Source organism: Ornithorhynchus anatinus, chromosome 3 (genome assembly GCF_004115215.2).
Source record: "Ornithorhynchus anatinus isolate Pmale09 chromosome 3, mOrnAna1.pri.v4, whole genome shotgun sequence".
In the NCBI taxonomy this organism is placed as follows: Eukaryota; Metazoa; Chordata; class Mammalia; order Monotremata; family Ornithorhynchidae; genus Ornithorhynchus; species Ornithorhynchus anatinus.
In genome coordinates, this window is record NC_041730.1 from 52199459 (window position 1) to 52222503 (window position 23045).

Consider the following 23045-nt stretch of genomic DNA (forward strand, 5'->3'; position numbering starts at 1 on the left):
CGAATTTGCGCGCGGTGGCAGGACCGGTCCCGATGTCGGGGGACCCGGTGCGGGAGCAGCGGGCCCGGTGGCAACGGAAACGCGGCCGCGCCGCCCGGGAGCTGCTGGAGACGGAGCTGAGCTACCTGGAGCAACTGCACAGGGTGGACACGGTGCGGGAGGCGGGCTGGGCTGGGCTGGGCCGGGCCGGGGGAGGGAGGCCCCAGCCCCGCCGGCCACTGACCAGCCCCCCCCCCCCGCTTCCCTCCCAGTTCTTCGTGGCCATCCTGCGGGCCAAGGGCACCCTGAAACCGGCCCAGCGCCAGGCCGTCTTTGGGCCCTGGGAGTCCATCCGCTCGGCCAGCCAGTGAGTGCAGGAGGACGGGATAATCATCATTATATTACTACTAATCCTGGTATTTGCTAAAGCGCTCCCTACGTGCCGAGCTCTGTTCTCGGCTCTGGGGGGAGGTGCAGGGTCATCGGGGTGGCCCCAGTGGGGCTCCCGGTCTTCATCCCCATTGGACGGATGAGGTCACTGAGGCCCAGAGGAGGGAAGTGACTTAATTGATTAATGTTGGTATTGGTCAAGCGCTTACTAGGTGCAGAGCGCTGTGCTCAGCGCTGGGGGAGACACGGGGGGAATCAGGTTGTCCCACGTGGGGCTCATCATCAGTCTTCATCCCCATTTTAATAATAATAATGTTGGTATTGGTCAAGCGCTTACTAGGTGCAGAGCGCTGTGCTCAGCGCTGGGGGAGACACGGGGGGAATCAGGTTGTCCCACGTGGGGCTCATCATCAGTCTTCATCCCCATTTTAATAATAATAATGTTGGTATTGGTTAAGCGCTTACTAGGTGCAGAGCGCTGTGCTCAGCGCTGGGGGAGACACGGGGGGAATCAGGTTGTCCCACGTGGGGCTCATCATCAGTCTTCATCCCCATTTTAATAATAATAATGTTGGTATTGGTTAAGCGCTTACTAGGTGCAGAGCGCTGTGCTCAGCGCTGGGGGAGACACGGGGGGAATCAGGTTGTCCCACGTGGGGCTCATCATCAGTCTTCATCCCCATTTTAATAATAATAATGTTGGTATTGGTTAAGCGCTTACTAGGTGCAGAGTGCTGTGCTCAGCGCTGGGGGAGACACGGGGCGATCAGGTTGTCCCACGTGGGGCTCATCATCAGTCTTCATCCCCATTTTAACAATAATAATAATAATGTTGGTATTGGTTAAGCGCTTACTAGGTGCAGAGCGCTGTGCTCAGCACTGGGGGAGACACGGGGGAATCAGGTTGTCCCACGTGGGGCTCACAGTCTTCATCCCCATTTTAACAATAATAATAATAATGTTGGTATTGGTTAAGCGCTTACTACGTGCAGAGCGCTGTGCTCAGCACTGGGGGAGACACGGGGGAATCAGGTCGTCCCACGTGGGGCTCACAGTCTTCATCCCCATTTTACAGATGAGGGAACTGAGGCCCGGAGAAGTGAAGTGACTTGCCCACGGTCACCCAGCTGACAAGTGGCAGAGCCGGGATTCGAACCCATGGCCTCTGACCCCAAAGCCCGGGCTCTTTCCATTAAGCGCTCCCCACGTGCCGAGCTCGGTTCTCAGCTCTGGGGGAGGTACAGGGTCATCGGGTTGGCCCCAGTGTAGGGCTCCCAGTCTTCATCCCCATTGGACGGATGGGATTACTGAGGCCCAGAAGAGTGAAGTGTGGTGTGTGTGTGGGGGGGGGGGCTCCTGCGTGAAGGGGTCAGCCGAAGCAGCGTGGCTCAGTGGAAGGAGCCTGGGCTTGGGAGTCAGGGGTCATGGGTTCGACTCCCGGCTCTGCCACTTGTCAGCTGTGTGACTGTGGGCAAGTCACTTCACTTCTGTGTGCCTCAGTGACCTCATCTGTAAAATGGGGATTAACTGTGAGCCTCGCGTGGGACGACCTGATGACCCTGTATCTCCCCCAGCGCTTAGAACAGTGCTGTGCACATAGTAAGCGCTTCACAAACACCAAGGTTATTCCCCACCCCCGTCTCTTTTCCCAGGGAGCTGCTGCCCCATTTGGAGAAGGCCCACTGGGGAGCAGGGCTGCAGAGTTTCTGCCCCCATCTCCCGCTCTACATCAGCTATGCTGCCAACAGGGAGCAGGCCAAGACCACCCTGCAGGTAACCCCACCCCTCCAGCAGCCCCTTCCCCACCTAGGACCACCGTCCACCCCTCACTTCTCTCCGCTGCACCTCCGTTCACTCATTCGGTCGTATTGCCTGAGCGCTTACGGTGTGCGGAACGCTGAAATAATAATCATAATAATGCGGTATTTCTCAAGCGCCTACGAGATGCCGAGCACTGATCTCAGCGCTGGGGTTGATACAAGGTCATCAGGTTGTCCCACGTGGGGCTCATCATCAGTCTTCATCCCCATTTTACAGATGAGGTAACTGAGGCACAGAGAAGCGAAGTGACTTGCCCAGAGTCACCCAGCTGACAAGTGGCGGAGCCGGGATTAGAACCCACGACCTCTGACTCCCAAGCCCGGGCTCTTTCCACTGAGCCACGCTGCTTATAATAATGTGGTATTTGTTAAGCGCTTTCTAGGTGTCAAGCACTGTCCTCGGCACTCTGTAGATACAGGGTCATCGGGTTGGCCCACGTGGGGCTCACGGTTTTCATCCCCATTTTCCAGAGGAGGGAACTGAGGCACAGAGAAGTGAGGTGACTTGCCCAAAGTCACCCAGCCGATAAGTGGTAATAATAATAATGTTGGTATTTGTTAAGCGCTTACTATGGGCAGAGCACTGTTGTAAGCGCTGGGGTAGATACAGGATAATCCGGTTGTCCCACGTGAGGCTCACAGTTAATCCCCATTTTACGGATGAGGTAACTGAGGCACAGAGAAGTGAAGTGACTCGCCCACAGTCACCCAGCTGCCAAGTGGCAGAGCCGGGCTTGGGAGAGTACATTATAACGATAAAGACCCATTCGCCGCCCACAACCGGCTTACGGTCCAGATGGGGAGGCAGGCAGTAATATAAATAAGTAATTACAGATATGTACAATATATTAATAATGATGGTATTTGTTAAGCGCTTACTATGTGCCAAGCACTGTCCTAAGCTCTGGGGTAGATACAAGGTCATCAGGTTGCCCCACGTGGGGCTCACAGTCTTCATGCCCATTTTGTGGATGAGGTAACCGAGGCACAGAGAGGTTAAGGGACTTGCCCGAGGTCACCCAGCCGACAAGGGGCGGAGCCGGGATTAGAACCCGCGTCCTCCGACTCCCCAGCCCGGGCCCTTTCCCCTGAGTCCTGCTGCCGATTTGTTCCCATCCCCTCTCTCTCTCCCCCTGAGATATCTTCTGTCTTTCCGGTTGCTGTTCCCAGGAGAGACTGCAGAAGAGCAAGCAGTTCCGGCGCTTTGTGAAGTTACAGGAGGGACGGCCTGAGTTTGGGGGTCTGAGACTGGAGGAGCTGCTGCTTCTGCCACTGCAGCGGCTCCAGCAGTAAGATTCCCACATCTTCCCGTCTCGCTCCTCTCACCCCCACCCCCGGCTCCCCCGACCTTTATCCCGCCGCAGCCCCGGCTCCCGACCTCGCCGTCCCCCACTTCCCCCTGGGCTCTTTTGGAAAGGCTAAGGAAAAAAATCTCGTTTTTTCACCCTGGTGCTTCAGGTACGAGGCCCTGACCGAGGCTTTGGCAGAAAACACCAGTCCCGGCAGCCCCGACTACCAGCAGCTCTCACGTACGGTACCCAGCTCCGCTCTCCCCTCCCTCCCTGCCAGTTTTCCAGACTGTGTTCCTCTGCCCCGAGCATCCGCAGTTACCGTAGCTTCCTCCTTCAGAGCCACTGAATGTGGGGACCCCTTCCTACGACTTGCCCTTCAGCTCCAGATCCACCCTAGTGCCTTCCTGAGAGAAGGTGACCCCAGGGAGGAAGACGATGGGGTTGGCTGTTGGCTCCCAGGTACATTTCAGAGAACATGACGTGGTGTTTGCCTGCGTGGGGCCGGGGGGAATCTTCCAGGGGCCGCGCGATCGGTGGCTGAGGCCGCTCGGCAGGTCAGAGCCATTGCCCGAGAGCAGGAGAACGTCCAGCAGCTCCGGCGCATCCAGGGCCTGCTCAGCGGTCGCCAGGCTAAAGGGCTGACCACCGGTATGGCCCTCCTTACTGGAGTTTCGCACTGAAAAGAGAGGCGGGGCTCGGGGTAGAGGACGGGAGGAGGGTCGTGCTGTGGTGGGGGAGAGAGGAGACACGTGTTGGGAAGGGGTAAGGGGGAGGAGGAGGATGCGGTGGGGTCCGGGGGAAGGAGGAGGACTCTCAGGGGGAAGAGCAAAGTGGGTCCTCTCCCCCCAGGGCGCTGGTTCTTGCGGCAGGGCTGGCTGCTGGAGGTCCCCGCCCGGGGGGAGCCGCGACCCCGGATGTTCTTCCTGTTCTCCGACGCGCTCCTGATGGCCACGCCCCGATCCCTGCTGCACCCGCTGTACGCCGGCACCTTCTCGTGCCGAGCCCTCTACCCCCTGGCCCAGTGCCGCCTCGACAGGGTCTTCGGCCACACGGGTGGCTGCGGGGGTCTGCTCAGCGTGAGTCGCCCGGGTCGACGGCCGGGGTGGAGGAGGGAAGCCTCGGTAGCGTTGCCGTGATGATGGAGGAGCGGAGGTCGAGCCACTGACCGTTCGGCTCTGGGAAGTGGGGAGGGAAACGAGCTCCAGGTGGACTCACGTTCCCTCCTTCCAGCTCTCCTTCCCCCACGAAAAACTGCTGCTCATGTCCACTGATCCGAAGGAGCTGGCCCAGTGGTACCAGAGCCTGGCGGCAGTCACCAGGTAGAGATCTACTACTAACCCCTCTTCTGGTGGGTTCTCGGGGGGTTTCTCGGTCCCTCCCCTCAGACGGAGGCCGCCGCTTTTCTCTCCACAGTTCCAGCCAGAGCTGACGGGGAGTGCCCCAAACTCTACAGCGGGCCCCAGGACAAAGAGTACCCGGGAGAAGGTCCCTGCGCTGGCAGAGAAGCGGCCCCATTCATTCATTCATTCAATAGTATTTATTGAGCGCTTACTATGTGCAGAGCACTGTACTAAGCGCTTGGGATGAACAAGTCAGCAACAGATAGAGACAGTCCCTGCCGTTTGACGGGCTTACAGTCTAATCGGGGGAGACGGACAGACAAGAACAATGGCACTAAACAGCGTCAAGGGGAAGAACATCTCGTAAAAACAATGGCAACTAAATAGAATCAAGGCGATGTACAATTCATTAACAAAATAAATAGGGTAACGAAAATATATACAGTTGAGCGGACGGGTACAGTGCTGTGGGGATGGGAAGGGAGAGGTGGAGGAGCAGAGGGAAAAGGGGAAAATGAGGCTTTAGCTGCGGAGAGGTAAAGGGGGGATGGCAGAGGGAGTAGAGGGGGAAGAGGAGCTCAGTCTGGGAAGGCCTCTTGGAGGAGGTGATTTTTAAGTAAGGTTTTGAAGAGGGAAAGAGAATCAGTTTGGCGGAGGTGAGGAGGGAGGGCGTTCCGGGACCGCGGGAGGACGTGACCCGGGGGTCGACGGCGGGATAGGCGAGACCGAGGGACGGCGAGGAGGTGGGTGGCAGAGGAGCGGAGCGTGCGGGGTGGGCGGTAGAAAGAGAGAAGGGAGGAGAGGTAGGAAGGGGCAAGGTGATGGAGAGCCTCGAAGCCTAGAGTGAGGAGTTTTTGTTTGGAGCGGAGTTGTTTAAGAAGGGGAGTGACATGCCCAGATCGTTTCTGCAGGAAGATGAGCCGGGCAGCGGAGTGAAGAATAGACCGGAGCGGGGCGAGAGAGGAGGAAGGGAGGTCAGAGAGAAGGCTGACACAGTAGTCTAGCCGGGATATAACGAGAACGGCCCCCCTCTCTCTACCCCACACCCGCAGCCAAGCTCGCCCGCCGCAAGTGGGTGGGGACAGCGAGACTACTGGGTCTCTCTCCCCCTTTCCATTTCCCCGTTCCCACCTCATATGAGCAATAAGCGGTGGGTCTGGATAGTGCAGCTGGATCTGCCCCTTGATGTGTATATGTAGCACACGGCGGAGCTGGATCTCGGGACCCAGTGGAGTTTATTTTACCGTCTCAGAATAAACTATTACTCACTCAGCTGCCTGTTACATTGGGCGGGATAGGGCCAGCCCCAATCCCTGCCCAGCAGTGGACCGGCGTCCATTCGAATCCTTTCAGGGTGAGTCCAGAGCCCTTCGACCTCCTCCAAGAGACAGCAGGAGGGAGCTGGGTGTAGACCCACCCGTCCTTCGTTCTCCCCTCTCCTCCTCAGCCCCCACAAATCCCTGCCTGGTCCTTGTTCCAGAAGTCAATCCTTCACCTTCTGTGTATTAGGTTCTGGTCTCTGCCCACCCCAAATCTGGAGCTCAGGTCTTTCCCTCAGGTCCACCTTCTTCCAGACTCCAGGTCCGTTCCTCAGCGGGGGTGGGGTGGGGGGGCTTTCACAGACAACCGGATCGTGAACGTCCGAACCCTGCCCTCTTCCACTGTCCCACTTGATTCTTCCTGCCACCCTCCTCCACTCTCCCACCTGATTCTCCCTGACTTCCTCCATTATCCCACTTAATTCTCCCTGTCCTTTTCCACTCTCCCACTTGGTTTTCCGTGCCCTGGACACCTCATTTTATTCCTGCAAAACTGGAAGGGGGGAGAAAGCGTTGAGCCGCCCTCCCTGGTCAGATTATTGACTCTCACCGCTTCACTAACCAGTTGTATCCACCCGTGGTGGGAAGCATCTCACCTCTACCAACCGCGTCTCCCACCCCTTCCCAGGAATCCTTCTCAGAACAACCTGCTGGTTAAGGGGGTCTCAGATGGCTCTGGGGCCCAGCCCACCACTCTGTGTATCCAGCCAAGCCGCCGCACGTCACAGGTGGTTCAGGCTGGGTTCCTTAGGAGGCCAATGTGCCGCAAGTCAGACAGGCTCGGGCTTTTGGGACCGGTCCTAAGAACAGTGAGAGCCCGACTGACCAGGTGGGACCAGCCCTTTGCTCAACAACTTGGGTAAGAAAGCATCTGGTAGCTACCTGGTGTAAGGCAGTAAAAGGGGCTACAGGAATCCTGGTTGTGGCCTCTGGGGTTGTCAGCTGCTGCCCACCGGCACGGACTTAGAGAAGTCCCTAGACTAAGGCAGACTAGAGGCCCCGGAAGGAAAGACGGCATGTAGTCAGACCAGGAGACGCTAAGCATCAGTGACAGGGATCACAACAAATCGCCAGGAAAGCAATCGATCAAGGGTATCACTGGAGGAAAACAAAGTATGATTAATCATATAATGGCGCGATTTCTTAAATTACAGCCACAGTCTGGCAGATAATGGGGCAGAAGCAAGATCTATTAAAAATGATATATGCCCTCTCTCAAAGTTACGTTTGACAAGTGTCCTGTTCGGGTGTGCCTTTAAGACCTGGTAGAGGCAATTTGTTCTCAAAGATGAACTAATCAAGGAATTACCTTATGCTTTTTGAAACCTATATTTATACTGTGCAAATCCATCAGTAAAGTGAGCATTTGCAGCTAAAGGTGGGTTTCCAATCAATACATTTTTTTTTTTAAATTGAACACCCACCTATTGTGTGCAGACCACTACACAGTGCTTGGGGAAATACAGTATAATTAGTAAAGACAAACCCTGCCCTCAGAGATCTAGCTGAGGAGGCCGAAATGAAAATAAATTACAGAGAAACTTTCAACTTGTCATTCCCATTAAGAGCAAGTTAACTACAACCCTTCTCCAAATACCGCTTCTCTGTGGCTAACGGAGGAAGTAAATTGCCGGGGAAAAGGTGCCTGAGCTAGGAACTGGAGGCTCAGGGGGCCAAAGAAGAGGGAAAATCCTCTTGGGCTGACCGGAGGTCGAGGTGGGGATTTGCTTGTCAGGCAGACAGAGCTCTGTTCCAAGAGGGACACAGGGGTAAGGGTTCTCTGGAGGCTGGTTAGGCATCTGAACAGGGTTGGGTTCTTGTCTCTCAGAGGTGAGCGGGTCGGAGACTGTCCCCAAGCAACTCACTTGGCCCTGTACCCCTAGACTTAGACCCGAGGCAAGGGGAGCTAGGAGTTGTGCCCAAAGTTCACTGAAGCAGCATGGCATAGTGGATAGAGAACGGGTCTGGGAGTCAGAAGGTCATGGATTCTAATCCTGGCTCCGCCACTTGTCCGCTGTGTGACCTTGGGAAGTCACTTCATTTCTCTGTGCCTCCGTTGTGAGGACTGAAACTGTGAGCCCCATGGGACAGGGATTGTGTCCAACCCAGCTTAGCTTACAGTCTAAGGGGTGAGACAGGCAGACGTAATTATTTAAAATAGTGGGAATAGGAGGAAGAACTGGAATTAGCAAGAATGTGGAAAGACGAATCGTTGTGTGGCTGGTTGAATGACCTCGAATATATGACCTTGGGTCATTAAGGTCACATATCCTCCAAGAGGCCTTCCCCGATTAAGCCCTCTTTGACTCATTCTCCCTTCTGCATCATTTATTCACTTTGATCTGTGACCTTTGGACATTTGATATTTGCCACACCCCCGACCCCCAGCACTTATGTATATATCTTTAAATTTTATATAATATTCATATTAATGTCTGCCTCCCCCCTATACTGTAAGCTCATTAGGGGCAGGGAACATGCCTGCTAAATCTGTTGTATTCCCCCAAGTGCTTAGTACAATGCTCTGCATATAGAAGTAAGCACTCAATAAATACCACTGATTGATGGATTATGGGGGAAGACAGTAAATAGAAAACATGAGAATAGATTGGTGAATGGGAGAGAGGAGAGGAATCCCTATGACTTTAATGACACCTTCAGTTCTGGTTACACTTTCTTAAAGAAGCAGCGTGGCTTAGTGGATAGAGCACCGGCCTGGGAGTCAGAAGGACCTGGGTTCTAATCCTGCCTCCACCACTTCTCTGCTGCGTGACCTTGGCCAAGTCACTTAACTTCTCTGTGCCTCAGTTACCTCATCTGTAAAATGGCGATTGAGACTGTGAGCCCCATGTGGGATAAGGACTGTGTCTGACCTGATTAGACTATCTACCCCAGGGCTTAGTCCTTGACACACAGTAAGTGCTTAACAAATATCACTATTATTATTATCAGATGTTTAGGGGAATTAGGCTGGTCAATAAAATGCCAAGAAATTTAATCCTGCCCCCGTGTACAATAATATTGATGGTATTTGTTAAGCGCTTACTATGTGCAAAACACTGTTCTAAGCGCTGGGGGGTTACAAGGTGATCAGGTTGTCTCACATGGGGCTCACAGTCTCAATCGCCATTTTACAGATGAGGTAACTGAGGCAGAGCCGGGATTAGAACCCATGACCTCTGACCCCCAAGCCCCGGGCTCTTTCCACTGAGCCACGCTGCTTCTGGAAAGGATTCTTGTAGTGGAGTGCATTAGATGGTTGAGGTATTGGAGACCTTTTCTTGACCTGGATCTTAAGACAGTCTTGACAAGAATGCCCACGGAGAGCTGGGGCAGCGTCCTATTGATTCACCAGACAATAGCTTTCTTTCTCTCGCTCTTCCCGCTCTCTGTCCCTCTGCTCTCTCAGAAGAAGGGGGTGCCATAGGCCAAACTTTTGAGGGACTGACAGTTTTGGTAGGAAAGACACACAGATCTGGAGACCCAGAGCACCCATGTCAGAGTCCAACAGTGTCCCACAAAGGCACACTCAATTACAGAGACAGACTCGGGGCCTGGGGGGAACTGGAAGGACTGGAGCTGGATAGGTTAATCTGGGAAGACTTCTTGAAGGATACAGGCTTCAGGGGAGGAGGGAGGAATCTCAGCAAGACCAGATCTCAGCTACTCCCCAAACTGGATGGAAAGAATCCTTTAGCAGATTGTCTCTGGGTTAGTGAAGTTCCTGGTCCTCAGAACCGCTCCGTTCCAACGGGCGGAAACCCACGTGACAAGAGGATGGGGCGACTCTGCCTGGATGGAGGGCTTGAGGATGGGCATGATAATAATGTTGGTATTTGTTAAGCGCTTACTATGTGCAGAGCGCTGGGGCAGATACAGGGTAATCAGGTTGTCCCACGTGAGGCTCACAGTTAATCCCCATTTTACAGATGAGGTAACTGAGGCACAGAGAAGTTAAGTGACTTGCCCGCAGTCACACAGCTGACAAGTGGCAGAGCCGGGAGTCGAACCCATGACCTCTGACTCCCAAGCCCGGGCTCTTTCCACTGAGCCATGCTGCTTCCCCATCCAGGCAGAGTTGCCCCATCTTCCCCCCCAGCTCCATCCCCTAGGGCCTCAAGCCCTTAGTACAGTGCTCTGCACATAGTAAGCGCTCAATAAATATGATTGAATGAATGATGCAAGCCAGACCCTGCTGTGCTCCCTGGCTTGCTTGGTAGAACTAACTGCTTTCCTCTCCCAGCTGACACCAAACTTGGGAAATCCCTGACCCCGTTCCCCAGAATCCCCAAGCCCCCTGAATCACCTAGCAGAGCCCTAGCTACTAGAACTGGCTGAAATTTGGTCCCTCACGGGCAGCCCTGCCCTTCGTCTGCCACCTCCGCTCCATACTCCGTCTCAGAGGAAAGGCCAGTCACGTGTGAGGGCCTCTTGGGCTTCGACAGCCCTCGGAAGTGGGAGGTGGGCACGGAGACTGGGGGTTGGTGCACAGACCGCCAGTCGTTCGTTTAATAATAATGTTGGTATTTGTTAAGCGCTTACTATGTGGTGTTCTAAGCGCTGGGGTAGATTTACAGGGTAATCAGGTTGTCCCACGTGAGACTCACAGTCTTCATCCCTATTTCCCAGATGAGGTCACTGAGGCACAGAGAAGTGAAGTGACTTGCCCGCAGTCACGCAGCTGACCAGTGGCAGAGCCATGATTCGAACCAGTGACTTCTGACTCCCAAGCCCGGGCCCTTTCCACTGAGCTACGCTGCTTGTCTAATATCATTTGATGACATTACAGGAACTCAGTGCCAATTCAGGAACTGGATCGAGGGGAAGACCAGGTAGGAGGATTGGAAAGGCACCCACCAGCTCTTCCTGGCTTGACCTTGATGTGATGAAGCAAGAAGCCTTGTTTTTGGAGGAGCCAGGGAAATTGGGCCCGAAAACAGGGAAAACAATCAATCAATCCAATCAATCCATCGATCAGCAGCTAAGTGGTTTGGGGGAAACAACCTAGTTTTAGGCAAAGTTAAAAAAAAAAATTTGGAGCGCTCTTATTTTGTAATCTGACTCGTTTTTATGTTCTTTGGATCTTGTTGCAGCCTGGTTATTTCTCGAAAGCTTGGAGGGTTCTGCTCGCTTTTTAAGATTTTACTGGAAATATCTTTAGGCCAATCAATGGTATTTATTGTGCACTTGTCACGTTTAGAGCACTGCATATCCACACCCCTGCTCTTGACATAAATTTCCCAAATAGTTCTGGGTCTGCTGGATATATATGGGAATGAATGTGGGAAATGATGGTTGAGCTATGGCTATACAGGGCCAGAAGACTATAGAGAAGACCAAGGAGAAACCTACTGATATATCTTCCCACTACAGCTGTATGTGCTGACTCTGAAATATTCCTGGGTACATTCCCAGAGGAGGAGTCTGGATGAGGGGATTCTTTCATTCAATCGTATTTATTGAGCGCTTACTGCGTGCAGAGCACACAGCGCTTGGAATCTCGGTGTCATCCTTGACTCATCCCTCTCGTTCACCCCACACATCCTATCCGTTACCGAGACCTGCCGGTTTCACCTCTACAATATCGCCAAGATCCGCCCTTTCCTCTCCACCCAAACGGCTACCTTACTATTACGGGCTCTCGTTATATCCCGGCTAGACTACTGTGTCAGCCTTCTCTCTGACCTCCCTTCCTCCTCTCTCGCCCCACTCCGGTCTATTCTTCACTCCGCTGCCCGGCTCATCTTCCTGCAGAAACGATCTGGGCATGTCACTCCCCTTCTTAAACAACTCCAGTGGTTGCCTATCGACCTCCGCTCCAAACAAAAACTCCTCACTCTAGGCTTCGAGGCTCTCCATCACCTTGCCCCTTCCTACCTCTCCTCCCTTCTCTCTTTCTACCGCCCACCCCGCATGCTCCGCTCCTCGGCCGCCCACCTCCTCACCGTCCCTCGGTCTCGCCTATCCCGCCGTCGACCCCTGGGTCAAGTCCTCCCGCGGTCCCGGAACGCCCTCCCTCCTCACCTCCACCAAACCGATTCTCTTTCCCTCTTCAAAACCCTACTTAAAAATCACCTCCTCCGAGAGGCGTTCCCAGACTGAGCTCCTCTTCCCCCTCTACTCCCTCTGCCATCCCCCCTTCACCTCTCCGCAGCTAAACCCTCATTTTCCCCTTTTCCCTCTGCTCCTCCACCTCTCCCTTCCCATCCCCACAGCACCGTACTCGTCCGCTCAACTGTATATATTTTCGTTACCCTATTTATTTTGTTAATGAATTGTACATCGCCTTGATTCTATTTAGTTGCCATTGTTTTTATGAGATGTTCTTCCCCTCGACGCTGTTTATTGCCATTGTTCTCGTCTGTCCGTCTCCCCCGATTAGACTGTAAGCCCGTCAAATGGTAGGGACTGTCTCTATCTGTTGCCGACTTGTTCATCCCAAGCGCTTAGTACAGTGCTCTGCACATAGTAAGCGCTCAATAAATACTATTGAATGAATGAATGAATACAATTCGGCAACAGAGAGAGACAATCCCTGCCCCACAACGGGCTCACAGTCTAAAAGGGGGAGACAGACAGCAAAACAAAACAAGGAGTCAGGCATCAATACCATCAAAATAGATAAATAGAATCATGGATATATACACATCATTAATAAAATAAATGGAACAATAAATAATCTATACAAATATACAAAAGTGCTGTGGGGAGGGGAAGGGGGTAGAGTTGAGGGAGGGAGTAGGGGTAATGAGGGGCAGAGGGAAAGGGAGGGCTCAGTCTGGGAAGCCCTCCTGGAGGAGGTGAGCTCTCAGTAGGGCTTTGAAGAGGGGAAGAGAGTTCGTTTGGCGGATGATATTTTGGTACATTCACATAAGAGTCGGCACTATCTGAAGGCCATCAGAAGCTGCCAATAGTTCCAGAGGAAATAATCTATCATATTTATCGAGGAAGAAAGGATAAGAAGAGATATGATGAATATCTGGTGTGTAAGCAATTCTGAATATGCATAGACAAGCACAGCACGTAAAGAGTGCCTAGGGACTGAGATCGTCAGAACGGTTCCATCATCTGAGGTCCCGTGTACAGTGGTTTCCCGGCGTCCGATCAACGGCATGCCCTTAGCCTGGGCAGCTAAAAGTATGAGGAGGTATATATGTGTGTATGGGAGGAGGTATATATGTGTAAGTATATATGTGTGTTAGGGAAGTATATACTAGGAGAAAAAAAAGAATCAATAAAACTGATTTGCTTGTTGAAACTCCTGGATGTTCTTTTTTCTATTACGCTGGTGTAACTGATTCCAGTTAATTCTGTAAGTGCCATAAGATCCAAATCCCACTACTGGAAATCTGTGACAGTCTCATGGAGTTCACAGTCTAGTAGGGGAGATAAATTTATTTATGAAAATAAAGTTAGGGGGAAAAACAGGAAATAATGATATGTACTTAAAAGCTCTGGGGCTTAGAATGGAGTGAATATGTAAGTGCTTAATGAGTTTAGACCCAAGTAAATAGATGACACAGGAGGCAGCGCAAATAGGGTGGGAAAATGAGAGGTTAGCGAGGGTTTTGAAGATGGGGAGAGTGGTGGACTGCTGGATATGAAGAAGGAGGGGGTTCTAGGGTGGAGAGAGAGGATACAAGCAAGGCATTGATGGTGAGAGAACTGAGATCGAGGGCCCTCCACCGATCTTGTCCCATCGACCCACAGTCCTGGATCACCTCCACAGTATGCTTACTCTGCTCTTGTGCATGAGCTGCAGAGTGCTGCTGATAGATTTACAAATACTGGGCCGTCCTCGTCTATCTCAAATTCATCCTCACTTGCTTTATTTCTGATCCCTCCTTTCCCGGGCAACAACACTTCTCCATCTTTACTCGTTCTCATGCCCATTGCCCACTAAAGATTTAATTCACTCCCAGACCCCTGCCTCCCTGTCCCCTCAACTCTTGATCTTAATGACCTTGTCATGTACTTAGAAAAATGAAGATCATTAAGTGTGGTCTCATTAAAATCTCCCCTGCTCCTCTCCAGTTCTTTCTTCCTTTTGCTCTCTCTTCAACTTCCCAATCCTTCCAGCAATATCTCCAGGGATCTCCAACTTCCTCTCAAATTCTACCCCCTCCTTCTTTGCTTCTGACCCCCTTCTTACCTTATCAAAACAACTGTCCCATTCCTTCTTCCCTCCCTAGCCACCATCTTCAACCACTCACTTTCCAACTGATCCTTCCCCAATGCTTTCAAACATGCCTGTGTATCCTCAATCCTAAAAAAATCCAGGCTTGACCCCACAGTTCCCCCCCAGTTATTGACCCTTCTCCCTCCTGCCATTCCTCTCCAAACTCCTTGAACAAGTTGTCTAAACCTGCTGCCTCCACTTTCTGTCCTCCAAATCTGTCTTCAACCTCCTGCAAACTGGTTTCTGCTTCCTTCGCTCCGTGGAAGTGGGCCTCTTTGAGTAATCGATCCGTTCCTTCTTGCCAAGTCCAATGGTGACCTCCTTGACCTTTCTGCTACCTTTGACGCTATAGACCATCCGCTACTACTGGAAATATTATCTAACCTTAGCTTCACTGACACTATCCTCTCCTGGTTCTCCTCCTATTGCTCTGACCACTTCTTCTCAGTCTCTTTCACTGGTTCCACCTCTGCCTCCCACCCTCTTACTGGGGGGCATCCCTCAAGGCTCAGTTCTGGATCCTCTTCTATTCACCATCTATACCCACTCTCTTGGAGAACTCATTCACTCCTACAGCTTCAAATACCATCTCTCTGTGGGTGATTCCCAAATCTACATCTGTATCCCTGATCTCTCCCCTTCTCTGCATTCTCTCATTTCCTCCTTCTGCCTTCAAGCCATCTCTACTTACCTGTCCCACCGACACCTCAAATTTAACCTGTGCAAAACAGAACTCTTGATCCTTCCACCCAATTCCTGTCCTCCCTCTGACTTTCTTACATGATATTCTCCTCCCTCTTCCACAGAGCCGGAGCCTTGGCATTTTCCCTGACTCAGATTTCTCATTCCAACCGCACCTTCAATCTGTCATGAAATCCTGTCGGTTCTACCCTCACAATAGCACCAAAATCGGTACTCAATAAGTGCTCAATAAATGCCACTGATTGATTGATCTAACCAAACTCCTACCATACTGATCCAAGCACTCATCATACCCCGCCTCGATGACTGCACACGCCTCCTTGCTGCCTCCTGTTTTTCTCCTCTTCAGTCCATACTGCACTCTGCTACGTGGATCTTTTTTTATTATTTTTATCATCATTACCATTATTAAGCACCTACTACGTGATGAACACTGTACTAAGCACTATGGTAGATACAAGATAACCACTGGACACAGTTCTTGTCCCACATGGGTCTCACGGGAGGGAGGAGGATTTAATCCCCATTTTACAGATGAGGTAACAGGCAGAGAAGTGAAGTCACTTGCCCACGTTTACCCAGCAGACAAGTGGTGGGCCTGGAATTAGAACCCAAGTCCTCTGGCCTCCAGTCCCAGCTCTTTCCACTAGGCCATGCCGCCAGTTTTAAGCACTCATTCATCTCACTTCTTCCTACCTTACTGATCTCCTACTACAACCCAATCTGTACTCTCCATTCCTCTAACGCCAGCCTACTCTCTGTATCTCGATCTCATCTATTCAGCCGCCAACACCTTGCCCGCATCCTCCCCCGGGCCCGTCTAATATAAAGAGGGGAAGCCTGCTTATCTGTGTTCTTAGAACTCACATTTGTAGTGATCCCTCGCTGGCCTAGGATGGGGTTAGGTCTGGGAAATCCCCCTCCAAACATTGCTACCAGCCCTGGCTTTGAGGCTGTCCACTTGGCTCCCAGAGGAGACTGGTCCTATAACCCTACGGAAAAGGATGTCCCTTCTCCCCTTTTCCCCACCATAGTCACTTTGTCCAACTGGTCCCCTTGGTTAAACATCCTCTTGTCCTTCCCAGCCAACTCTCCCTCTGTTCCTCGGGGTCTTTCCCCCACTTGCCAGCCGAGCTCCCACCTCTCCACCAGCAGGCGGTATGCCCAGTATTTATGCCTGAGGTTGGTTTCCAGGAGGGCAAGTGAATTTCTCAGGTTGGCTCCAGGGGAATCTCTTCCCTTCTCTATCCCTCCTGGCAGGGGCTCGCCACTGGTTTGGATCAGCACCTCCCTGCTTTACAGCCCTACCTCTCCACCCACAACCTGGACATAAAGTGGTTCAAAACTGGGCCCCTTCCCTGAGGCTTGGTCTCCCCATCCCCAATTCCAGGCAGCTTCTGGGGACCCGTGCTCTGCACACAGAAAATGCTCAATAAATATGATTGAGTGAATGAAGGGAATGGCTCTGGACACAAAGAAGCTGCAGTCCGGGCTTGGAGGAAGGTGGAAAGATTACAGAACCCTGCAGGGGAGATCCCATTTCTGCTGCGTCTTCAGATGGTTGGATCTCATGATGGATAATGGCCACGTTAGAATAGTTTCAGAGTTAGCCCCGAGCCTGGAGTCAGGGAACGAAGCACAAAAGTTTCTGAAAAGATGGTTGCTCACTCCTGGGTACTCTGTCCAGGTTGGGGGTTGGTCTGCAAAGATGCTCACAGCTCAACTAGTGGCTCAACTGAGGGCACAGCCAACTACAGGAAAGGATTGGAAAAGGAGGGAGGGAGGGAGAGAAGGCCCATGGCTATGTTTCAGAGGGATTAGAACCATGTTTTTGATGAGGGGCAGAGCTCTGTCTCCAGGGTAACCTCAGGGAAAGAAGACCCAGGGTGTGAGCTTGAAAAGTTGGAGTTCCATAAGGAGGCTGTCTTCAAAAAGGTGACCTGGGGACATCTGTTTGCAAAGATCTGGGGAGAAGTTACAACTGGGGAAAGCTATTAACTTTAGGGAAATATGGTTTGAATCTGGACTTGGCTCATAGCTGTTGCCTAATAAATAAAGGGTGTTAATGTTAAGTTCCTTTAACTAATAAAAACGGGTTTGGATCCCTACCCAAAAAGCCTGTGGGGCCAGACCAAATAAGTCTCATGACAGATGGAAACACCCAAGACAGAATGTAGAGGAGTTAAAGGGTAGCTTTTCTGAGCTCCAGCAAACAGTCCTCAGGGATCAGAACTGATTAGTTGCACCCCACGATTCCCTTGTCACTGAGGGGTTCCCATCTAGGAAGTCACAGGGAGGTGACCCTTATTTAAAGGGCAGATTTGGGGGATTATTTCACATTGACCCCTAATAAAAGGGCTATACTTTGTAAAGGAAAAACTAATGGTTTTGGGAACTTATATGAGCCCTCATACAAGTGACTTTCAAGCTTAATTTCAATTGAGAAAAGGGTGCTGTTCCAGCTCTAAGTGGGTCTCTGGACTGATAGGCTACATCCTTGTGGACCCCAGGGAGGAGAGTTGGGAGAGATACTGAAGTGGTCGAGACTAGTGGGCACTGCAGGGGAGAGGCTTCCGGTACTCTCCTGACTCCAGCGCCCCCGAGAAAGGATCTCTCCCAGTCATTTTGTCCCGCTGTTCCTCTGCGGTGGCTCTTGTTCCTTACTCAAGTCTGGTCACCCTGAGAGCCTTACGAGCAGAACTCGCTTTGGGGCCTCCTGGTCTCCAGCCTGGACACAGAACAGGTATCAGGGACTTCTGGGCCTCCAGGCAGATGCTGGAGAGTTCCAGAGCTCTATTCTGGGCTCTCTAATCCTTTTACACTCACCAACCTAGGGAGCTCTTCCTCTTACATAGTTCAACTGCCAGTTCTCTATGGATAACTCCCAGTCCACCTTCTCCAGTCCCGACCTCTCATCAACTCTAAAATGTCTTGTGTCCTTTGCCTTCCAAACATCTCCCGCTGGATGACCAGCTAGTTCCTGAAGCTTAAAATGGAAAAACTAAACTTCTTGTCTTCTTTCCTAAACCATCCCTTCTTTCAAACTTTTTCATCATGATCAGTAATGCCACAATATCACAATAAAGGCACTGACAATAATACATCCCTTTCCCACAGACTTTGCTAACTTGGTGTTCTTTGTGCCTTCTCATTCATTTTCTCCCACATTCATTTAGGGATCTGGGGGAATTTTCCCTTCAAATTCCCACCCCAAGTTAGCTCCAGTGCTCAAAATAACAAATAGATCGCCTCCCTCCCCCGTAACCTTCAGTGGCTCCCCACTGTCTGCTACATCCTTTATTACTGGACACAGTGAATGTGCTCAAGGTGAGCAGGTAACGTTTCTACCGACTCTGTTGCGGCGTACTCTCCCAAGTGCTTAGTAATAATGTTGGTATTTGTTAAGCACTTACTCTGTGCCGAGCACTGTTCTAAGCACTGGGGTAGACACAGGGGAATCAGGATGTCCCACGTGGGGCTCACAGTCTTAATCCCCATTTTACAGATGAGGTAACTGAGGCACAGAGAAGTTAAGTGACTTGCCCACAGTCACACAGCAAAGTGGCAGAGCTGGGATTCGAACTCATGACCTCTGACTTCAAAGCCCGTGCTCTTTCCACTGAGCCACGCTAGTAGAGTGCTCTGCACACAGTAAGCGCTCAATAAATACCATTGATTGATGTGGATAGTGCAAGTAGGCCGTATACCCACTTGAGGGAAATACCTGAGGAATTATTAGAAGCAGCATGGCTTAGTGGAAGGAGCACGGACTTGGGCGTCAGAAGACGCGGGTTCCAATCCCGGCTCCGCCACTTAGCAGTGTGGCTTTGGGCAACTCACTTAACTTCTCTGTGTCTCAGTTATCTCCTCTGTAAAATGGGGATGAAGGCTGTGAGCCCCACGTGAGACAACCTGATTACCTTTTATCTCCCCCAGCTCTGCCAAAGTGCTTGGCACATAGTAAGCAGTTAACAAATACCATCATTATTATTGGGAGATCTTGCCATCGTAAAGGAGACGGAGATTTCCTGGAAGACTAGCTTAAAGCTGTAAGCCAGCACCCAGAAAATTCGTTGTCAAACGCCAAACCATCAGTGAACAGTTAACAATGCAGCGTGGCTCAGTGGAAAGAGCCCGGGCTTGGGAGTCAGAGGTCATGGGTTCGAATCCCGACTCTGCCCCTTGTCAGCTGTGTGACTGTGGGCAAGTCACTTCACTTCCTCTGTGCCTCATTTCCCTCATCTGTAAAATGGGGATGAAGACTGTATCTACCCCAGCACTTAGAACAGTGCTCTGCACGTAGTAAGCGCTTAACAAATACCAACATTATTATAAGTCCAAGGAAGTCAGATGAGCTCAAAGTACACCCAACTTGAGGAGCGGGGCTTCTGATTCTAGATTTTGTCATGTTGCTGTCAATGAATGGGGATTAGCTTTAACTTTAGCATTTTAACAGGGTCACTCATTCTACATCTGTTCTCTCTAAACACCCTCAGAAGCGGAGTCCAGCCTGGAGCATTGCTAAAGATGGTGGAAGGTGGATGGTGGAAGACACCCGCATTTGATTCTTCCCTCTAAGGAGGCCAAGTGTGCAGACTATAATAATAACACCAACTTGCTCCAGTTCATACCTCCGATCCTTGATTTTCCCAGCCGGAAAATGGGGTTAGCGTTACTCCCTTGACCAAGGTATTGCGAGGAATAATTAAGCGTAACAATTAACCTGCTGGCTATCAATAACAGCAGCACCAGAAAATATCCAACTCAGAGGACGAGATTTTCTCTGGGAATGCAGGAGACTAGCTAGTTTCTCTTTCGGGACAAACTAAGAAAATGACAAAGAACTATGTGATGAATGTAATGAACAGTATTACATGGGTTGGCCCGTGTCCAACCCGATATGCTTGTATCCAGCCCAGTGCTTAGTACCTAATAACTGCTTAACAAATACCGCAATACTGTTCATAATGCTCATCACACTGGCGCTAACCTTCTCACTGTGCCTTGATCTCGCCTGTCTTGCCGCCGACCCCTGGCCCACATCCTGCCTCTGGCCTGGAACATCCTCCCTCCTCAAATCTGACAATTACTCTCCCCTTCTGCAAAGACTTCTTGAAGGCATATCTCCTCCAAGAGGCCTTCTTAGACTAAGCCCCACTTTTCCTCATCTCCCACTCTCTTCTGCGTCGCCCCGACTTGCTCCCTTTGCTCTTCCCCCAGGCCCAGCCACACGGCACTTACGTACATATCTGTAATTTTATTTATTTGTATTGACTTCTGTCTCCGCCGCTCTAGACCGTGAGCTCACTGTGGGCACGGAATGTCACTGTTTATTGTTGTTCTGTACTCTCCCAAATGCTTAGTACAGTGCTCTACACCCAGTAAGGGCTTAATAAATGTGACTGACTGAATGAATAAATTGTTCTTTGTCACTGTTCTAATGCTTAGGTTGTAAGATCCTTGAGGGCAGGAATGTTTTCTCTTTTGTGGAACTCTCCCAAGCACTCGGCAGAGTGCTCCGCACACAGTACGTGCTTAATAAATCCCACTTATTGGTTGACATAAATCCCTACTCATTCTCCTTTAACCTTTAACCTTTTTCTTAGCTCCTCCCCTTTCACTCTAGCAGCAAGCAGCCTGGCAAAATGGATAGAACACAGTCGGTTCTGCCATTTGTCTGCTCTATGTCCTCGGGCAAATCAGTTCACTTCTCTGTGCCTCAGTTACCTTATCTGTAAAAAGGGGATTGAGACTGTGAGCCCCAGGTGAGAAAGGGACGGTGTCCAACCTGATTTGCTTGTACTCACCCCAGCGCTTAGTAAAATGCCTGGCACATAGAAAGCGCTTAACAAATACCATAATAATAACAATAATCACGCTGTCAACCAGCCTGGTACGTCTTCAGAAAATACCGCTTGTAATACCTGATTCCCATATGCACCTACCTCACGGGGAGCACAGGGATGATGCCATCAGCTTCTTCCACACTGCTTTTGGGAGCCGGAAAGGGGCTGGAAGTGGAGCCGAGAGGGAGCAGCTCCAGTCCTTGCCCTCGACCGGCTGAACATGGCCCTCGGCCCCTTTTTGGGACCGATGAGGGTCTCACCTTCCTTCTGAGCTGCAGGGCAAGCCAGAGCAGCGCTCAACCCCTGCCCAGGAGCCTTGGGGGGCCACCCGGCCCCTTTCCCCAAAGTGACCGCTCCACACTCCCTGCAACCAGCCTGCTGGTTGCCGCGGCTGATAGAGGAGGGGAGTGGGAGGCAAAGAGGAGGGTAAGGGCTTGACTGCAGTTAGCCCCGTAGGTATCAGTAGCGGGAGGGTGGCACGCAAGATGGGGAGCCCCAGGGAAGGGACTCCCCTGCCCTACAGTCACTGGGGCCGGGGGCAAAGGGAATGAACGAGTGTTGAAAGCAGCTCCGGGTTCACGCCTCAAACAGTCACGCCTCAAACAGCTACCCTGGAATCTAGGGAAGAGGGAGGCAGGAGGTGCAGGGAGGGAAAACTTCCCAGATCGCTTCAGGAGGGTCCGAAAGCAGAGTTTCCATGTATTATCACGTATCAGCAGAAGAATATGAATCCATGATCCAAGGAACCAGCATATCCTAGTGGAGCGAGCACGGGCCCGGGAGTCAGAAGGTCATGGGTTCTAATCTCGGCTCTGCCACTTGTCTGCTGGGTGACCGCGGGCAGGTCATTTCATTCTCTGGCCCTCAGTTCCCTCGTCTGTGAAATGGGGGTTAAGACGGTGAGCCCTGTGTGGGACAGGGATGGTGACCAACTCGATTATCATGCTTCTACCCCAGCGCCTGGAATAGTGCTTGGCAATAATAAGCCCTTAACAAATACCATCAATATTACTATTATTACGTACGAAATAAAGACGGCTGCTGCACAGAAGACCAAGGGATTCGTCTTTTCCTGCCCCAATCCGGGACCCAGCACCTACCCAACTGTGTTGCCCCCAGTATCGGCCACCGGAGGAGAGGTTGGGCTGGAGCGGGATCTGAGTCACTTCAGTGGCTGGACGGGGGTTACAGGCCTCTTTGGGAGGTTTCGACTCCGAGAGCCACTTTGTGTGATTTGGGTCAGAGAGCGGCAGCCGCCAGGCAGGCCGCGCCGAGGTGCAGGGTGGGAACGGGGTGAGGATTTGTCTCAGCATGCCCTCCGGACAGGACTCTGTCTCTAGACTCCAGTCAGATGTATTTACTGAGCTCTTACTGTGTGCAGACATAATAATATTTGTTAAGCGCTTCCTATGTGCCAAGCACCGTTCTAGTCGCTGGGGTAGATACAAAGTAATCAGGCTGACCCACGTGGGGCTCACAATCTTAATCCCATTTTACAGATGAGGTAACTGAGGCCCAGCAGACACAATTGTACTGTCCCAAAGTGCTCTGCACACAGTAAGCACTCAGTAAATACGACTGACTGACCCTGCTGCCGCTGCTGCTGCTGGTGGGTGGAGGGAGCTGATTTGACAGCTGAAGTGAAGTTGAAAGAGAGCTAGAGTCAGAGGAAGAGACAGAGTGAGATCCGGGCAAGGGGGCTTTAGGTAGGGGCAGAACTGTGCCATCTGTGGGGAGGGACCATGGTTGGAGAGTGATGAGAAGGGGCATCCTGAGGGACAGAGAGCAGCTGCTGGAGAAGGAGGATCTCAGGACGGATCAGAGAGAGACCGGTTACCCCGAGGGCTGGAGGGCCAGGACCCCAACCACAGATGAGGCCATCTTCTCCCTGACCTCCAATGGGAAAGTGCCCAGAGGACCCCCGGTGGGTGGGCAGGAAGTTCATTCGTTCATTCAGTCGTATTTATTGAGCGCTTGGAAAAGTACAATAAAACAACAGATACATCCCTGCCCACCACGAGCTCGCAGTCTAGAAGGGGAGGCAGACAGTAATATAAACGAAAAAGATAAATAAATTACAGATATAGACATATGTGCTGTGGGGGTGGGAGGGAGGATGAATGAAGGAGCGAGAAAGTGCGGCACAGAAGGGAGTGGAAGAGGAGAGGAGGTCCTAGG

At 51.6% G+C, this 23045-nt stretch overlaps 1 protein-coding gene across 2 annotated transcripts; it reads left to right on the plus strand.

Moving 5' to 3' along the window:
• Nucleotides 1-11630, plus strand: ARHGEF39 (Rho guanine nucleotide exchange factor 39). Of its 2 annotated transcripts, none has more exons than XM_029059185.2 (9): nt 1-152; nt 252-346; nt 2022-2142; nt 3360-3478; nt 3648-3718; nt 4001-4129; nt 4331-4557; nt 4712-4800; nt 10930-11630. In XM_029059185.2, exons 1-9 carry the CDS (start codon nt 33-35, stop codon nt 11024-11026), a joined length of 1068 nt encoding a protein of 355 aa, XP_028915018.1. In that variant the 5' UTR covers nt 1-32; the 3' UTR covers nt 11027-11630. The 2 variants fall into 2 exon arrangements, with proteins under 2 accessions (XP_028915018.1, XP_039767417.1); XM_039911483.1 differs by lacking the exon at nt 10930-11630 and adding an exon at nt 4895-5038.
• Nucleotides 11631-23045: the final 11415 nt, after the last annotated feature.